This window comes from Aquarana catesbeiana, linkage group LG01 (genome assembly GCF_042186555.1).
Source record: "Aquarana catesbeiana isolate 2022-GZ linkage group LG01, ASM4218655v1, whole genome shotgun sequence".
In the NCBI taxonomy this organism is placed as follows: domain Eukaryota; kingdom Metazoa; phylum Chordata; class Amphibia; order Anura; family Ranidae; genus Aquarana; species Aquarana catesbeiana.
In genome coordinates, this window is record NC_133324.1 from 513,732,168 (window position 1) to 513,751,382 (window position 19,215).

Genomic DNA, 19,215 nt, shown 5'->3' on the forward strand with positions numbered 1-19,215 from the left:
GTGCTCTGGTCTTTGGCCAGCAAAATGGTCCGGGGCTTAAGTGGTTAAAGAATAAATGAATCACAAAAAAAATTGAATATTTTATCTGTGCAAGCAAGCTATAGCTATGGCCAGGTTTATGAATTGTAATTTTCTTTAAATTAGTTTTGTTAACATTTAGTAGTGAAGGGGTGGGTTTTAGCATTTTGTGTATGATGCAATGAGCTTGCAGCTTGTGTAAGAGGCCTGTGTCTCACTCACAGTCAATCACAGTCAATGAGAGAGAGGGGCAAGGCCAAGCAACGCAGAGCAGTGGCTCGAGAGTGAGCCTGCCTGGGTGCCCCTATAGCAAGCTGCTTACTCTGGGGGCAGGAGGGATGGGCCAGGAGTGCCAGCGGGGTATCTGAAGAGAGGAGGATCGGAGCTGCTCTGTACAAAACTATTGCACAGAGCAGGTAAGTATGACATGTTTATTATTTTAATGTAAAAAATTTGACCCTTTAATATCACTTTAATACAATATTGAAGAAAAAAAATTGTGCAAAGTTGCAATTCTGTATATGTTAGCACTTCAACATTATATAGGAGGCTAGAATAATGACATTTTTATGAACAGATTCGCTAGCTATATATGTCTTCTTTTATTTTAATACAACATGCCTGACGCCAACTTGGAATTATCAGGCTCCCAGATCACTATTGGAGCCCTTTTACACTGGGGCGTCGGTGGTAAAGCGCCGCTATTTTTAGCGGCGCTTTACCCTCGTTTTTGTTTTTTACCCTCCTGCCAGCGCACCACTCCAGTGTGAAAGCCCTTGGGCTTTCACATTAGAGAGGCGCTTTACAGGAGCTATTTTTAGCGCTATAGCGCCTGTAAACCGCCTCAGTGTGAAAGGGGTCTTGCATACAGTTGATGGGGAAAAAAAAACATTTTTTTTCACTCATGGTTAGTGTTTAGCTGAAGCCATTTATTATCGATCAACTGTGTTTACTTTTTTTTTTTTTAAATCATAATGACAACACAAACTACCCAAATGACCCTGATCAAAAGTACATACCCTGGTGATTTTGGCCTGATAACATGCACACAGGTTGACACAAAGGGGTTTGAATGGCTATTAAAGGTAACCATCCTCAGCTGTAATATGTTTGCTTGTAATTATGTGTAATTGTAATTATGTGTGTGTGTGTGATTATAATGTGTGTGTGTGTGTATAAAAGGTCAATGAGTTTCTGGACTCCTGACAGACCCTTGCCTCTTTCATCCAGTGCTGCACTGACATTTCTGAGTCTGAGTCATGAGGAAAGTAAAATAATTGTCAAAGGATCTGCGGGAAAATGTAGTTAAACTGTATAAAACAGGAAAGGGATATAAAAAGATATCCTAGGAATTGAGCATGCCAAACTCTAATCAAGAAGTGGAAAATGAGGGGTTCTGGTGAAACCAAACCACGGTCAGGTAGATCAACTAAAATGTCAGCCATAACTGCCAGGAAAATTGTTTAGGATGGAAAGAAAATCCCACAAATAACTTCAGGTGAAATACAGAACTCTCTGAAAACATGTGGTGTGGCTATTTCAAGATGCACAATAAGGAGGCACTTGAAGAAAGATGGGCTGCATGATTGAGTCATCAGAAGAAAGCCATTACTACGCACATGCCATAAAGTATCCTGGTTACAATACGCCAAACAGCACAGAGACAAACCTCAAACCTTCTGGCACAAAGTCATTTGGAGTGATGAGACCAAAATTGAGCTTTTTGACCAAAACCATAAATGCTACATGAGGAGAGGAGAGGAGTCAACAAGGCCTGTGATGAAAGGTACACCATTCCTACTGTGAAACACGGAGGTGGATCGCTGATGTTTTGGGCTATAAAGGCACAGGAAATTTGATCAAAATTGATGGCAAGATAAATGCAGTATGTTATCTAAAAATACTGGAGGAACATTTGCAGTCATCAGTCAGGTAGCTGCGCATGGGACGTACTTGGACATTCCAACATGACAATGATCCAAAACACAAGGCCAAGTCGACCTGTCATTGACTACAGCAGAATAAAGTGAAGGTTCTGGAGTGGCCATCTCAGTCTCCTGACCTCAATATCATTGAGCCACTCTTGGGAGATCTCAAACGTGCAGTTCATGCATCACAGCCCAAGAATTTACAGGAACTGGAGGCATTTTGCCAAGAGGAATGGGCAGCTTTACCATCTGAGAAGATAAAGAGCCTCATCCACAAATACCCCAAAAGACTTCAAGCTGTCATTGATGTTAAAGGGGGCAATACACGGTATTAAGAACTGGGGGATGTAAACTTTTGATCAGGGTCATTTGGGTAGTTTCTGTTGTCATTGTGGTTTTAAAAAGAGTAAACACAGTTGATTGATAATAAATTACTTCAGCCAAACACTAACTATGAGTGAAAGAAAAGTTTTTGTGTCACCATTCATGTTCTCTGAAAAATGGCCAAGAAATCAAAAATTCTGCCAGGGTATGTAAACTTATGAGCACAACTGTATGTCAAATAATATTTGCTTTACGCAGCAAGAACTTGTTAGAGCCATTTGATCTTCATATAGGTAATGCACATTCACTTCTCTTTTTTCTCTTCTCTTACCCAGCGGCAGGGGGTTGGTGAACCAAGTGTCTACCATGCGGTGGTGGTTATATTCCTAGAGTTCTTTGCCTGGGGTCTGCTGACAACTCCCATGTTAACGGTAAGTGAGATTACCACCCAGATCTGCTGTAAATGCTACTTACTTTTTCAGGAGAAGTTAAACATCTGGTGGTTTTTCTTACAGGTACTGCACCAGACCTTCCCACAACACACATTTTTAATGAATGGTTTAATCCATGGAGTTAAGGTAACAATATGGCAATGAACGCCTATCCGCATAAAACAGCTACACATTACAGCTTTAGTTTCTTGTGTGTATCTATGCCACCCTAATTCTGCCTCAATTCTTCAGGGACTTCTCTCCTTCCTTAGTGCCCCCCTCATTGGAGCATTGTCAGATGTGTGGGGCAGAAAGTCATTCCTTCTCCTCACTGTTTTCTTCACCTGTGCGCCTATACCTCTGCTCAAGATCAGCCCGTGGTATGTAATGACAGCAGTCGTAGGTAGTTAGCAACAATATATACTATGTTGTATCATTTATCAAACGTACAGCAACATAACATTTCTTTTAGACACAGTGATAAATGAGGCTACAATTCCTTCTTTTCATTTCTCTATGTAACATTATGTAAAAAGTGATTTTTATTCCTTGTGAAATTGTATTTCTCTATACAACCCATATAGGAAAAATACGATTTTTGCCTATCAGTTTCATGTCTTTATGTTTTTGTTTTTTTTCTCCATGTCTGTCTTGATATCATCACTATTAATTATGAATGTGGGATTATAGATTACCTTGTTATCTTTTTTATATCCTGTTTGTACAACTCTCTGATGCTTGTGGGATTTCCTACAGGTGGTATTTTGCAGTGATTTCTATGTCTGGTGTCTTCGCTGTCACATTCTCTGTGATCTTTGCTTACGTGGCTGATATCACCCAGGAACATGAGCGGAGCACAGCATATGGCCTGGTGAGCTCTACATGTTTACCTGCAAAATGATTTTTTTTATGTTTTGTCACTCTTGCAATACATATACTCCTGCTAGCTCATGTATTCAGGCTCTTGACTTCAGTGGTGTTGGGCAGTACAGCTTGGTCAAGGATAGTGAAGAAACAACAACACTTTGTTTTTCTCACAAAGTTTTTCTCAGTTTGTCAAGATTTATCTCACTGAACAAACTGAGAAAAACTTTGTCAAATCCTCCCCCTTGCTGTGAGTGACAGGTGATTTACATATCTTGTGCACTAGCCTAAGACACAGGCATTATTTTTTAATTCCCTCCCCCACTCCTTTCTTCAGCAGCTCTGCAAGGATTGGTTGTTCCACACCTCAGCATGATTTGACATGCTGAAGTCATGTGGTTACTTTCCTGTCTTTTCACTGGATGTTAGAGATCATAGCAGAAGTTCAGCGTTAGAAATACACAGGGGAGTGTAGAGGTGGGCGGGGAGTCTACTGACATCACGACTCCACCCACCGAGCTCCAGACACAGAATATGCAGTTTTTCGGGTCTAATAACAGACCGAGGGGAGACATTTGACAGTTAAAGATACATGGAGGAGGCATGTATATCCTTATAGATAACCCCTATGGCAGTAGTTTAGAAAGGATAACATTGGGTTTACATCCACTTTAATGCATTCTATGCATTAAGATAAAAAAGCCTTCTGTGTGTAGCAGCCTTGCCAGCGGTCCCTCTCTGTCCAGCAATGTCCATGAGTCCCTCGGCCGTCCCTGACTCTCCCTCCTGATTGGCTGAGACACAACAGCGGTGCCATTGGCTCCTGCGGCTGTCAATCAAAGTCAGTTTAGCTAATCAGGAGGGGGGGGCAGAATGGCAGCTCCGTGTAAGAATGGATACACAGAGCTGCGGCTCGGCTTCTTGCTGTGGGGGGACGCTCCAGGAGGGAGGGGCCAGGAGAGCTGAAGAGGGACCCGAGAAGAGGAGGATCCAGGCTGCCCTGTGCAAAACCACTGCACATAGGAGGCAAGTATAACATGTTTGTTATTTAAAAAAAAAAAAAAAAAAACTAGACTTTACAATCACTTTAAAGGTACCAAGATTTATTTTTTGTAACTAATGTGTCTGATTTAAGTGTTTTAATTTAAGGAGACTGCTCAGAATGAAATTTGATAATTGTTTTTTTCTTGCAAAAATGTATTTTAGAGGGCTCTGGGCCAAAAACTAATAACGTAATGGAGCCACGCTTTGATAGATTTGAATGACTTTGCTAGTATTCTGGTACCCCATGCTAATAATTGTTTAGTCTCTTGCAAACCAGCCACTAGACATTTATGGCTGGTTGCTGCCCTGTTGTTCTGGGATGATGTACTGGTACATCTTGCATGAACCGAACTCCTGTGCGCCCCTGCGCCAATGCAATTCAGTCCAGAGCCAACAATATAAACACAACCCTCCCACCCCCTGATGTAATTCCTGTATGTGTCAGTCCCATCCTGTCCCCTGATCTGACCTGTATAGTAACACCTCACCTACCATAACCTGCACATCTGTACGTTAACCCCATTAATCTCCTCCCCTACACTGTATGTGACCCGTATTAACCTCTTCTCCTGATCCCTCTCTGTCCTGTACATTTTAATGTATCTAGTGCACCATCATCATGCACCATGTTTTAACCCCCTCAATGGCAGTATTTAGCGTTTCTACTTTGCGAAAGTTGGTAATTTCAAGGTTTTTTACTGTCCTGACATTTTTCATTTGCTATGTTTTAAAACAGAGAGCAGGAGAAACGTGTGTGGTTTTTTTTTTTTTTTTTTTTTTTTTTGTTCTTCAAATGTTTTGTGGCCGGTTTACACCATGAATCACACCAAACCGCATAAAAAGTAGTGCATGCACTAATTCACAAAATGCACAGCAACCAGATTGCATGGTAATACTTGTACCATGCAATCTGGTTTCCTGTATTTGCGACCTGTGTTTGGGGTGTCATTAAGCTAACACTGACGTTCGCTGTAGACAGCAAGTGCAGTGCGCTTTTTGCTCAGTGCGAAAAAGGCTTCAGGTTTCCTGTGAACTGCCCCATAGTCCTTCTTTTTTTTATTTATTTTTTTTTTTTAATTTTATATGATAAAAGTAGTCGTTCCTAACAGGTTCCGTCTGGCCTATTATACAATAACAGCTGAACGAGACCACTCTTGTTCTGGGTGGACATCATATGATGTCTCCCCATTTTTGCTATGCATGCGCGCCCCCAGGGGTGTGCAGTGTGGCCATTGATAGTGAGATTTACACTGATAATTAGGGCAGTGATTATTAGTGCAACCCTATCAATGCAAATCAGTGCCCATCAATGCAGCCTCATCGACGCACATCAGTGAAAAAGAAAAATTACTTATTTGCAAAATTTTATAACAATGAAGAAAAAGGTGTTTTTGTTTTTTCAAAATTTTCAGTTTTTGTTTTTGTTTTTTTCGTCTTTTCGTTTGTTTAGCAAAAAATAAAAACCCAGTGGTGATTAAATACCACCAAAAAAAAGGTCTATCTGTCTAAAAAAAAATTTTATATGGGTACAGTGTTGCTTGACCGTGTAATTTTCATTCAAAGTGTGACAGTGCTGAAAGCTGAAAATTGGCCTGGGCAGGAAGGGAGTGAAAGTGCCTGGTATTGAGATGTATTGAGACACCACCAAAAAAAAAAAAAAAAATCAACATCATTTTTCAACGAAATGATATACAATTCTAGAAGAACTCTGATTTTGATGAACTGTTGATATTAGATCATTGTGCGGTCCTGTATTTTCATGCAGTCTTTTGCTGTGCACTTTTTTTCCTATTTACTGTATGGGGTTGATTTAACTACAACTGGAGAGTGCAAAATCTGGTGCAGCTCTGCATGGTAGCCAATCAGACAATTTAAGCTTTGATCAAAAAAATGTGGAAGCTGATTGGTTTCTTTCAAAAACTGCACCACAATTCATAGAAAAGATGCCTTATGCTAGTAATTGGTTCTAAAAGGAAAAACAAAGAGAGAGAAAACTAGCTTGTTAGATTCTGCCTTTAACTTGGATATAGCGAGTAAATTTATCATTCTGCTAATGTGTGTAGTAACAAGAATAAATTGTCAAAAAAACATACCTCTAATTTTATGAATTGCTTCCTTCCCTCTTACATTGTACATGATATAACTGGTGATCTACAGCAATATTGAACATGTTGGTAAACCTGCCTTTCCACTTGTATTCTGTACTTTATCATACTGTGCTTTTTTTTTTCTACCTGGCAGCATTAAGGTAGTCTCTACTTTGTGTTACAATAACAGTAAATAAACTTGTGTGTGCCTAATTTTCTTACTGTCTACAGTTCTTCTCAAAGCTAGGAAATGGGCACTGGGCAGATCACATACCAATGAATATTTAATGCAAAAACATTGCTACTATTGACTCTTGGTTTCTCCAAGGAGCCAAACATTGCAATTCTAACTACACTGCACCTGCCTTTAAGCCCTCAGGCCAGATATCTTGTTCCTAAAAGCTGTGGTGCCTGCACACTGAAAGAACATCCAAACTCTGTTCGGATATTGTCCTTGATGAGAATTAAATCCTGGACCCCATTGCTTAACTTTTTTAAGGCTGCTTAAAAGATAAAATGGAGATTTATTTTTTATTAATCTTTGTCCGAGCTTTGCTCATCTCCTGGGCATAGAGGAGGGAAAAGTACAACTAAGATAATTGACAGAATGCTAAGCATCACTTAAACCTAAACGGAACTGATGGCAAAAAAAAGCAACTGGCTAAAAAAACTCTGTTCGATTTAAAGCAGCATTAAAAACAAAAAATTTAAAGTAAAACTAACGGCAAAACCTTCTTCCTTTTTTTTTTTTTTTTTTTTTTTTTTTTTTTTTCTTCTTCATTTTTCATAGCCTAAAGCTCTAAGCTGTCAAAGGTTATAACCCCTAGGTTTTTCTTTTTGTTTTGGCATCTTTTTCCCATTGGGAAGCTTTCCCTCCACTTCCTGTCACATAGCCGAAACAGAGGAAATCCCTCCAAAGTGAGGTAATCCCTTGTTGTTACCAGAACAAGTGTCCCTATTGAAAGATTTCCTATCTTTTCCTGTTCTGGGGACAACCCAAAATGTAGGATTTTCTTTTGCTTTCATTTTCAGTGAAAACAGTACACAAGACAAATGGGGTGAATCTCCCTAACGACGGCATAAACAGCAACAAAAACCTCACAGGTGTTCTTATCCCTCCCCACTCTAAAACAATATTTTTGCCTTTGGTTATATTGTAATATATTGTAGTTTACAAATTCTTCAAGGATAAGTTCACTTTGGTAAAAAATAATAATAAATGTACATCTTTTTGCAGGTAAAATAATGTGCATTTATTTATTTTACTATGAGCCTGCAAAGTGTTGTACCTGTGATGGGGGCGGGGGCCATTGCTACAGTTACATGCTATACCCTGAATATGGGTCTAACATGTTACAAAAGCATAACTAAAGGAAGTGATACTCCCCTTTTAACAATCCCTCCGGCGCTGACATGTTCTCCTATTTGCCAGTTTTCAGGCCTCTTCTTTGGCCAGTGGGGGATGACATCACTCCTGTGCATGGGCAGGAGATAATCATCCTGGCACACAAGATCGGGCTCTCTGTAAGCTGAGCCGCGCATGCACAGCGTGGCTTACATTGCGGGGATCGCTGTGATCAGGCAGGTTGGTGTAATTTCTTGCAGAAGAGACATTGCATGTCTCTTCTGCTAAAAAAAGCCTGCATGCTCACAGTGAGGTACAGCAGAACTTTAGTTCTGACTTAAATATGATAGTGATGGATGCATTCAACTTTTTTTTTTTTTTTTTTTACTTTTCCTTTATTTTCCAGCCACTAACATGTTTCCTGTCTCCATTCTTTATAGAGGATTAACGGAAATGCCATTGGACAGCAGCATTGCCAATTTGGGGAGAGGATAGTGTTAGACTAAGAGATTTAGATGGACTTTAACATTTTAAAGCTGAACTCAGCTAATATTTTTTTTAAGCAGTTTATATAAATGAATACCAGCTGAACATTGTAAGCAACTCTGTTCATGTTAAATGGTTTGTCTCAACCCTCTAACCGATACTTTGTCTGGACAGCTTAGTCTGTTAAAAGAAGTTGAAAAATAATAGTCTTATTGGCTGCCTCGACAGGTGAAAATTAAAGAAACCCCCCCCCCCCCCAAAAAAAAAAAAAAAATAATAATAATAATACAGATAATACATCTAATAATTGGAAAGCTGCGTTAAAATACAATTTTGTTTTTTGGTTTAATGACACTTATCTCCCACTAGAAATCCCTAGTGGGTGCTTTTCCCTGCTTCAGAAAATGACAAGCATGTTTCATTTTAATGAATTGAAATATGCACTGTGGGTTTGAGTTTATGCAGATTGGTTTTATATAACCTGTTCTGTGCTTGGATTGTTCTGAAGGAGCAGTCATTGAAATCTGCTGCACTTCATACTTCACTGAGACCTGGAGCACTTATTGTACAGTAATTATAAAGTATGCCTTGCAGCAGGTAATCCCATTGGAACGTGTAAAACTAGAATGGATGCCCTGGGTATGCTGTGCTATAGGACACAATCTGCTATGTTATGTTTTTGTTTATTTAATAGTTATGTGTACTTTTTAAAATAAAGTGCTCTTATCTTTCTTTCCTTCCATTCTGTGTGCCAAACTAGCTTTCCAGATGCATACTTACCTCAGCCTAGCAGCTGAGGCCTTCGGTATTTGTTTACATCCTGTTACTAAAGTCTGCATATTAGCTTCTCTTCGACTTCTTCTGTAGCCAGTCTCCTTAGTGTATCCTTCCTAGTATAATTATTTTTACTTGACTTGTTTTAACAACTGAAAATATGCATTGTTGGGCTGGAAAGTCCAGTATGGCTAATGAAGATTTCTTTTTGCAAGCAATTATTGACAAAGGTAGTGTTTTGTCCTCAAGCGAGTGGTAATCTATAATGTAACAGCCTAGATTTGGCTAGAACTAATCCTCCACTGCAAACCTACCGTCACTTTGCCCCAAATGTTTACACTCAATTTAATTAATACTGTTTGTCTACGAAAAGCCTCTGAAATCAGATGGAGGATTGTATGTTTTTTATGTGGTAAGGCTAAAGGTTGTTGATATGTGTATACATACTTTATTCTGTGATGCCAAGACATATTGATGTTGTTGTTCCTACATTTTAGAACAAATTCCAATTAAAAAAAAAAAAAAAAGGAACATCGAGCTTGCTGTCTGTGTGGCATATAATGTTATTATTTCCCTAAATGTGTGCTTCTTTAACCTCTTTATTCTATGTCTATATAATTTCCATCAATGTTTCCCATTGTTTTCAGGTGTCTGCTACTTTTGCTGCCAGCCTGGTAACTAGTCCAGCAATTGGTGCCTACTTGGCTCGAGCATACAGCGACACTCTAGTGGTAGTATTGGCCTCTGGAGTGGCACTTCTGGATATAGGATTCATCCTAATTGCTGTTCCTGAGTCGCTTCCAGAAGAAATGCGCCCAGTTTCCTGGGGAGCACCCATATCTTGGGAGCAAGCAGACCCCTTTGCGGTAAGAAATATGTCGCTTTGTAGGGGCATTTCTATGATTCTGCAAAAGGAACTGAAGAGTGTTTAAGAGTGAGAAGTTGTACCGCTTCAAGGGATTTTGTATCATATAGATACACAAAAGCTATAATTTTCTGATTACAAAAATATTAATCTTGACTAATTGCTTAACAAAATAGTAAAAATAAGTGCATTGAAATTTGCTGCTGAAATTTCTTGGGAAAAAAATGTCTGAAGAAATTGCCTGCTTTTGAGCCTGTTGTTGCCAGTGCCTCATTCTACATAAAATTAATAATGTAAAGAAGTCTGCTATTTTTGTTTTTTAAATGGTCTTCACAGAGCTTGAACAGGTCTTGTTTTGCAGTTGTCTTTACAGTGAAAAGTGTAAAGGCTTCTTTTTTTTTATCTGAAAAACATTACTTTTTGTAGCTGCTGGCTGATTTTCTTTGATTGCTTGGCAATGCCACCCTAAAATAAACATGACATGCGATTAAATACAGCCAACATAATTCTGAAAATACAAGTAGGTTACCTGGTATGATGACCCTCTGAATCTATTACATTCTGAATTACTCAGCTGGAACAAGACAGGAAAGTTGTTGGAAAGTCAGAAGTCCTTATCTGCATTTGATCTAGGTTAGTGACTCAGAGTACTGGCATTAGGCAATGTTGGGTAAAAAAGGACCGCCAACAGGACTCACCTAAATTAAATCTTTCACTGTAATCCTACTTGTACTTAGTTGAATTTGTTTTATTTCTTAAAAAAATTTCACTCACCCAGACTATGACATCAAGGGGGAGATTTTCTAAAACTGGTGCGCACAGAATCTGGTGCAGCTGTGCATTGTAACCAATAGGCTTCTAACTTCAACTTGTTCAATTAGGCTTTAACAATAAAACCTGGAAGCTGATTGGTTACAATGCAAAGCTGCAGCAGATTATGTGTTACACAGTTTTAGCAAATCTCCCCCTTGATGTCTGAGTGCTAATTCACACCAGATGGAGTTCCGTGCGCTTTTTTCTGCACTAAGGGCCAGTTCACACCACATGCAGTCTAGTGCGTTTTTTTTTTTCTGCATCAAAAATGCATGGAAAGTAGATTATATGGTTTTCAATGGCATAGTGTACACCAGTTCTTGCAGTTCCAGTACGTTCCAGTTCCTAAAAAAAATTACAACATGTTGCATTTTTCCTGCACTGGACTGTACTGGAACGCTGTAAAATGGATCAAAAATGCACTGGAATGCACATGTCCTTTATTTAAGGTTAAGAAAAAACGGGAAAAAAATGCACTGGACTGCGTTTCCATGGTGTGAACTGGCCCTTAGTGCTAGTTCACACCAGATGCAGTTCCATGCGCTTTTTTTCTGCACTAAAAGTGCATGCAGTGTGTTCCATGTATCCCAATGGCTCTAGTTCACACCAGTGCAGTCAGTTTCCGGTGCAGAAAAAAAGTAGCGTTGCTGCATTTTTTTCTGCACAGAACTGTACTGGAACCTAGCAAATTGTATCAAAAATGCAATGGAAGTGCGTGTGGTGAGAACTGTAAGCAAAAACTGATACGGAACGTATGAGTGCATTTTTGTGGTGTGAACTGGCCCTAAAAATGCATGCAGTGTTTTCCATGTATTCCAATGGCTCTAGTTAACACCAGTGCAGTCGGTTACAGTCAGCTTCCGGTGCAGAAACTGACTGCATTGGTGTGAATGAGAGCCATTGGAATATATGGAAAACACTGTGCATGCATTAGTGCAGAAAAAAAGCACACGGAACTGCATTTGGTGTGAAACTGGCCTTTAGTCTGAGTGAGTGTAATATTTTTAAGACTTAAAATGAATGAGTTACCCCCAAAAAGGTAGAGTTTTGCCTTCTAAATAACACATATTTCAAAGGTATTGTGTATGATGCTGGCATTTTTCAAATCCCAATATCAGGGCAATTGTCCAAAATAACTATCTTATCTGAACTTAAAGAGTTTAATTTACTCAGAGTATAATAAAATATCATAATTTGTTTTTCCAGTTTTTAGTCCTGCTTTCATCCCAATTGATTGTAAACCTTCACCTTGTAAAGAAACCCATTCAGACTAAAATCAAAATGAAAGGCAAAACATTTGTGTATAGATATAAAAAAACTGATAAATGCCTTTTTTTTCCCCTGTGATAAGTGATAATATTTCTCTGTTCTCAGCTGCATAAGAGCTGGGGGAGGAGAAAAAGCAGCACTGAACTTACCAGTGAAATGCTGTGCGTGGGGGGTGGTTTCAGGACAAGTCTGGTCATTGGAGGAGAGCAGGCTGGGTTCCCAGCATAGCTAGAGAACTGACCACGCTGTTCTCTTCTGCCTAGTGTGGTCAGTTTTTTTTAGGAAAGAAGAGGGACTGGCAGGAACACCAGGGATTTCACATAAAGTAAGCAATACGAAGAGAACAAGATACAGGTGCATCTAAAAAAAAAAAAAACATTGGAATATCATCAAAAAGTTTATTTCAGTAATTCAATTCAAAAAGTGAAACTCTTATATAGATTCATTATGCACAGAGTGATACATTTCAAGCATTTCTTTCTTTAATTTTGATTATGGCTTACAGCTAGTGAAAACCCAAAATTCAGTATCTCAAAAAATTCGAATAATGTGAAAAAGTTCAATATTGTAGGCTCATGGTTTTACATGGTGTCTAATCAGCTAATTAACTCAAAACACTTGTAAAGGTTTCCTGAGCCCTTAAATAGTCTGGTTCAGTAGTTTACACATGAGTGTGTAGAAGACTGCTGACTTGACAGTTGTCCAGAAGACAGTCATTGACACCCTCCACAAGAAGGTTAAGTCACAAAAGGTCATTGCTAAAGAAGCTGGCTGTTCACAGAGTGCTGTATCCAAGCATATTAATGGGAAGTTGAGTGAAAGGAAAAAGTGTAGTAGAAAAAGGTGCACAAGCAACAGGGCTAACCGCAGCCTTGACAAGATTGTGATGCAAGGCCATTCAATAAATTGGGGGAGATTTACAAGGAGTGGACTAAGGCTGGTGTCAGTGCTTCAAGAGCCACTACACACAGACGTATCCAGGACATGAGCTACAACTGTTGCATTCCTTGTGTCAAGCCACTCCTGAACCAGAGATGTCAGAAGTGTCTTACCTGGACTAAAGAGAAAAAAAGGCCAGACTGTTGCTCAGTGGTCCAAAGTCCTCTTTTCGGATGAAAGTAAGTTTTACATTTCATTTGGAAATCAAGGTCCCAGAGTCTGGAGGAAGAATGGAGAGGCACAGAATCCAAGTTGCATGAGGTCCATTGTGAAGTTTCCACAGTCAGGGATGATTTGGGGAGCCATGTAATTTGCTAGTGTTGGTCCACTGTGTTTTATCAAGTCCAAAGTCAGCGCAGGAAATTCAAGAGCACTTCATGGTTCCCTTTGCTGACCAGCTTTATGGCTATGCTGATTTCATTTTCCAGCAGGACTTGGCACCTGCCCACACTGTCAAAAGTACCAGTACCTGGTTTAACGACCATGGTATCGCTGTGCTTGATTAGCCAGCAAACTCGCCTGACTTAAACCCCATAGAGAATCTGTGGAGTATTGTCAAGAGGAAGATGAGACGCCAGACCCAACAATGGAGATGAACTGAAGGCTGCTATCAAAGCAACCTGGGCTTCCATAACACCTCAGCAGTGCCACAGGCTGATCGCCTCCATGCCACGCCACATTGATTCATGGAAAAGGAGCCCCAGCCAAGTATTAAGTGCATACTATACTGTACATGGACATACTTTTCAGTAAGCCAACATTTCTGTATTAAAATTCCTTTTTTCTTAATCCTTATGTAATAATCAAATTTTTCTGAGATACTGAATTATGGGTTTTCACTAGCTATAAGCTATAATAATCAAAATTTTAAGAAAGAAATGCTTGAAATGTATCACTCTTTTGTGTGATGAATCTATATATAATACAAGTTTATTTTATTTATTTTAGGTACTTTTATAGCGCTGTCGATTTACACAGATCTCTCTCTTCTTTCAGTGTATACATCTCCCCACACAGTAAGCACCTCCCAAGGACACACTTAACCCTTTGATCGCCCCTGGTGTTAACCCCTTCCCTGCCAGTGTCATTTATACTGTGACTTTTTTTTTAGCACTGGTCACTGTAATAGTGTCACTGGTCCCCAAAAGGTGTCACTTAGTGTCCAATTTGTCTGCGGCAATCTCGCAGTCCTGCTAAAAATCGCTTATCGCTGCCATTACTAGTAAAAACAATAAAAAAAATTAGAAAGAAGTCCCTAAATATATCCCATAGTTTTGTAGATGCTATAACTTTTTTGCACAAACCAATCGGTATATGCTTATTGCGATTTGTTTTTTTTTTTTATTTAATTGATAAAGAAATTTAGATTTTTTTTATTATTATTTTTTTTTTATTTATTTATTGGGAATGTTTTATAGCAGAAAGTAAAAAATACAGTTTTTTCTTATTCCAAATTGTCGGTCTTTTTTTGCGTTTATAGCGCAAAAAATAAAACCACAGAGGTGATCAAATACCACAAAAAGAAAGCTCTATTTGTGGGAAAAAAAAGACATCTATTTTATTTGGGTACAACGTTGCATGACCGCACAATTGACAGTTAAAATAACGCAATGCCGTTTCGCAAAAAAATGGCCAGGTCAGGAAGTGGGTAAAACCTTCTGGAGCTGAAGTGGTTAAATGTTATCTATGTCCCTGATGATTTTTTTTTTTTTTTATTTTCTTTTTTCTAGCCTTGAAATTTGTTTTTTGTCCTTTTATACAGGAAATTTCTCATCCTAGTCTTTTGTCTCATGGCATTCCTTGGAACAGAAAATGAGTGGAAATCTCCCATACAGAGACACAGACAGGAAAAAAAAATCCTGTTGAGATTCTACCTTTTTCATCACAAAAAGTTTTTGGCTGAAATTGAGCTTTAAATGGCAAAAGTAGAATCACATTTTTACCGAAATAGCTCTTAATGGTTAGCAGTAGCTATAATTGTAGTCTAAATATTACCCTTGTAAAAAAACCCTTAAAGGCACCTTAGGACTAGAGTCGGAAAATGTGCTAGGCTAAATAAAGGTTCTCGGAATTGGTCATAAATGCATCAGGGGGCAAATAGGGACTATACACATCTCGGGCGGTGTTTTCCTTGTTTTATAATACAATCAACTTCATGACGAGAAGTAAATAATGGACATGACATATTTGATGGATTTAGGGAATATACAAATATGCAGTTAGATATCGGGCAATACTTTCCAAAAGGATGTACTTGTTAGCGTTACACTTCCACCTATTCTATTTAGATTTGTGAAAGATTTTCTGGCGCCTTGTTAAGAGTTTCACGTGTGTTGCATGTCACGAGTTTTGCTGATGTCAGTGAAAACTGAATTTGAGGTTTAAGCTGAAAATGTATATGCGCTAGGTTCTTTTACATTATGTACATGGGTGTTCCTTAAACAAATTTCTATTTCAAGTATGCCAATACCTACATACACATTTGTAAATGGTATATAAGTACGCGTAAGGTTCACTTTGTAAGCATGCTTTTAAACATAGAAAAAAAATGCATTTTTACCATGAGAAAACTATGGGCTGAGAGGGTGAATCTGATATATTTTCCTAAGGGACATATTTTTAATTATAACTTATGTATTTCCTTTTTCACAGTCTTTGAGAAAGGTTGGCCAGGATTCCACAGTACTCCTCATCTGTATAACTGTCTTTCTGTCTTATCTTCCTGAAGCTGGGCAGTACTCAAGTTTTTTTCTCTACTTGAGACAGGCAAGTATGAAGATTCTAGATTGATAAAAAAAAAATTATATTCTACATGTACAGTACTTTGAAAAAGTATTCATACCCCTTGAAATTTTTGACATTTAGTCATAGGTTGGACTTGATGGACTTGTTTTTTTTTCAACCTCACCTACTATGTAACTATGTTACAACCAAAAATGTGAAGTGTAAGGAAAATTAGTAAATGGTTTTCAATTAAAAAAAAAAAATATGTGAAAAGTGTGGCTTGCATTTGTATTCAGCCCCCTTTACTTTGATACCACTAACTAAAATCTAGTGGAACCAATTGCCTTCAGAAGTCACCTAATTAGTAAATAGTTCACCTGTGTGTAATTTAATCTCAGTATAAATACAGCTGTTCTGTGAAGCCCTCAGAGGTTTGTTAGAGAACCTTAGTGAACAAACCGCATCATGAAGGCCAAGGAACACACCAGACAGGTCAGGGATAAAGTTAAAAAGTTTAAAGCAGGGTCCAGTTATAAAAAAAATATCCCATATAAATATAATGTGTGTGTGTATGTGTATGTATATATGTATATGTGTGTATATATATATATATATATATATATATATATATATATATATATATATATATATATAAAATCTCTATATAATATTATAATATAATAATTATTAATTTTTTTCCTAATCTTGGGTAAAAAAAAAAATTGTCAAACAAAACCAAAGAAAATTCCCAGCTTAACTTGCCAACCAGCCTGCAACCAACTGAATTCTCCTGTCTAACAGTTTGCGTTAAAAACAGGGGTTTAGTTCGCACACATTTGCAAATATATGAGTAACAAACAAAATGGCCCCTGCCCCCAGCTATAACTGGCCTTCACAGCAAGGAGCACATGGAAGGGCACTTCACAGCACCCTGTATTGCCTGCAGTCCTAACTCTAAATTTTTGAGAGTCTCCACAGTGGAAGCACATGTATCCATGCTATCTATCCATTAGAATATATGTGCTTCCACTGTGGAGACTCATAAATTTACAGGAGGTAGGACTGCAGGTAATACAGGTTACTGTGAAGTGGCCTTATAGGTGGGGACAGTGGTCATTTTTTTGTACTGTTGAAATTTTTTTTTTGTGTAGTCCTGTATCAGTTTTACAACAAATGGAAGTCAGGCGAGTTGCTGAAATGTTTATTTCATTAAATGCTCGATATACAGTGTATATATATAAATTTTGGTATATTAGGATTGTTGTATCTGAAAAGCTAGTTCATGAGAAATTAGATACATCAACCAGACAAGACTATTACAGACTATTGTCTGAATTAGTCCAGAGACCAGCAGATCACATCAGTCATTATAAAAAGCTTGTAAAGTTCTTTATTAATAATCGGTAAGAATCTTTAACTTGATACCGAATCACAACATGCCTTTTGTAAATATATTTCAAATATCCCTGGATCTTTTTCTTAACAGGTGATTGGCTTTTCATCAGAAACTGTGGCTACATTTATTGGTGTTGTTGGAATATTGTCTATTTTAGCTCAGGTAAGTTTTTAATTGTTGCACTTGGATAAAACTACCAGCAGTGCCTCTACCCTGTATGAATAAGTTTGAGAAAGAACTGTATATAGTAAGAGCCCATATGTTACCTTTGACTTTAGTTGTGTCCCATCACCGTCTGGACATAAGCGTTACAAACAAAAACTAGAGCTCTTGCATTAATGTTCATGACTGATTTTTTTTTTTTTATATAGAATTATTGTTTTGTTTTTGCAGTGAAAAACTGTATCTTATATTCTTCATTCTGTCTCCAGACTGTGGTGTTGGGTGTTCTCATGAGATCTATCGGTAATAAGAACACTATTCTCCTTGGGCTTGGCTTTCAGATCCTGCAGTTAGCTTGGTATGGCTTTGGCTCTCAGCAGTGGTGAGTGATAACAGATTCTATTTGTGGAAACCAACTAAAGTATGCATTTCTCTTATAAGTTGAGATACATAGAGTAAATCAATATTTTGTTTACAAATACAAAGTATTTTATTTTTAATAATTTATAGTTTTTTTTAATCTATTTTTTTTACCAGTCTATATAGGGACAAAGGAATTCAGTTATAGTTAGGTTATACTACTATCTACAGCAGTGGTTCTCAACCTGGGGGTCGAATGACGATTTGCCAGGGGTCACCAAATCCTGGGCTGTTTCTGAAGCCCGCACCGCTCTCCCAGCCTTTTCGTGGGGGCTGTCCCTGGAGCCTGTGGCCACCCAGCTGGGCTGTTCCTGGAGCCCGCGGCTGCCCACTCAGCCTCTTTGCAGCCGCCCATTCAGTTCACAGCATGGCTGGGGGGGGGGGCAGAGACTAGAGGTCAGCTGACTGGTGAGGAATGTGAAGTGGGAGGGGTTGAAGGAGATCCTATCTCCTGATTTCGGCATACAGTACCTGCCAGCGAGAATGTGTTTCCAACACAATCCCATTGCGCTGGTTCTCGGCGACAGGGTACTGTACATCTCGCGCTGGCTGCAATAGGAAAAACATTTTTCCTATTGCAGCCAGCGCGAGAAAATTCCCCTCCAGGAGCATACCAGGCCCTTAGGTCTGGTATGGATTTTAAGGGGAATCCCCTACGCCGAAAAAACGAATGAACGAGCCCCCCCGAACCGTACCAGGCCACATGCCCACAACATGGGGGGGTGGGCGCTTTGGGGCAGGGGGCGCCCTGCAGCCCCCCCCCCACCCCAAAGCACCTTGTCCCCATGTTGATGAGGACAAGGGCCTCTTCCCGACAACCCTGGCCGTTGGTTGTCGGGGTCTGCGGGCGAAGGGCTTATCAGAATCCGGGAGCCCCCTTTAATAAGGGGGCCCGCAGATCCCGGACCCCACCCTTGTACCCCTACCCATTCACCTGAGGGAAAAGTGTCAATAAAAAAACACTAGACAGGTTTTTAAAGTATTTTATTAGACAGCTCCAGGGGTCTTCTTCCGCCTTCGGGGGTCTCTTCCGACTTCTCCAATCTCTTCTCCCGGTGTCCGGTACTTCTCCCGCTCTCCGGCCTCTTCTCCAGGTCTCTGGTTCTTCTGCCGGGCTCCTCCGCTATCTTCTGCTCTTTTGCCACTCTTTTGCTAGCGGTGGCCAGGTCTTCTCCGTCGTCTTTTTCCCTTTTCTCTTCTTCAGATGTTGACAGTACGCTCTCTCCCGCTGTATTGCTGTGTGAGCGGTGCGCAACAAATTATATAGACAACGCCGGAGAGCGGGAGAAGAACTGGATACCGGGAGAAGAGGCCGGAGAGACCCCC

The 19,215-nt window shown here is 39.2% G+C and overlaps 1 protein-coding gene across 2 annotated transcripts in view; it reads left to right on the forward strand.

Moving 5' to 3' along the window:
• The window catches only part of LOC141104013 (hippocampus abundant transcript 1 protein-like), a 61,175-nt gene that overhangs the window by 22,931 nt on the left and 19,029 nt on the right, over window positions 1-19,215 (forward strand). For both annotated transcript variants that reach the window (XM_073594027.1, XM_073594028.1), the window contains exons 2-9: window positions 2,606-2,701; window positions 2,786-2,848; window positions 2,954-3,081; window positions 3,458-3,572; window positions 9,949-10,167; window positions 15,840-15,953; window positions 17,398-17,469; window positions 17,739-17,851. In XM_073594027.1, the coding sequence (XP_073450128.1) occupies window positions 2,606-2,701; window positions 2,786-2,848; window positions 2,954-3,081; window positions 3,458-3,572; window positions 9,949-10,167; window positions 15,840-15,953; window positions 17,398-17,469; window positions 17,739-17,851 (920 nt within the window). The remainder of the gene's footprint in view (window positions 1-2,605; window positions 2,702-2,785; window positions 2,849-2,953; window positions 3,082-3,457; window positions 3,573-9,948; window positions 10,168-15,839; window positions 15,954-17,397; window positions 17,470-17,738; window positions 17,852-19,215) is intronic.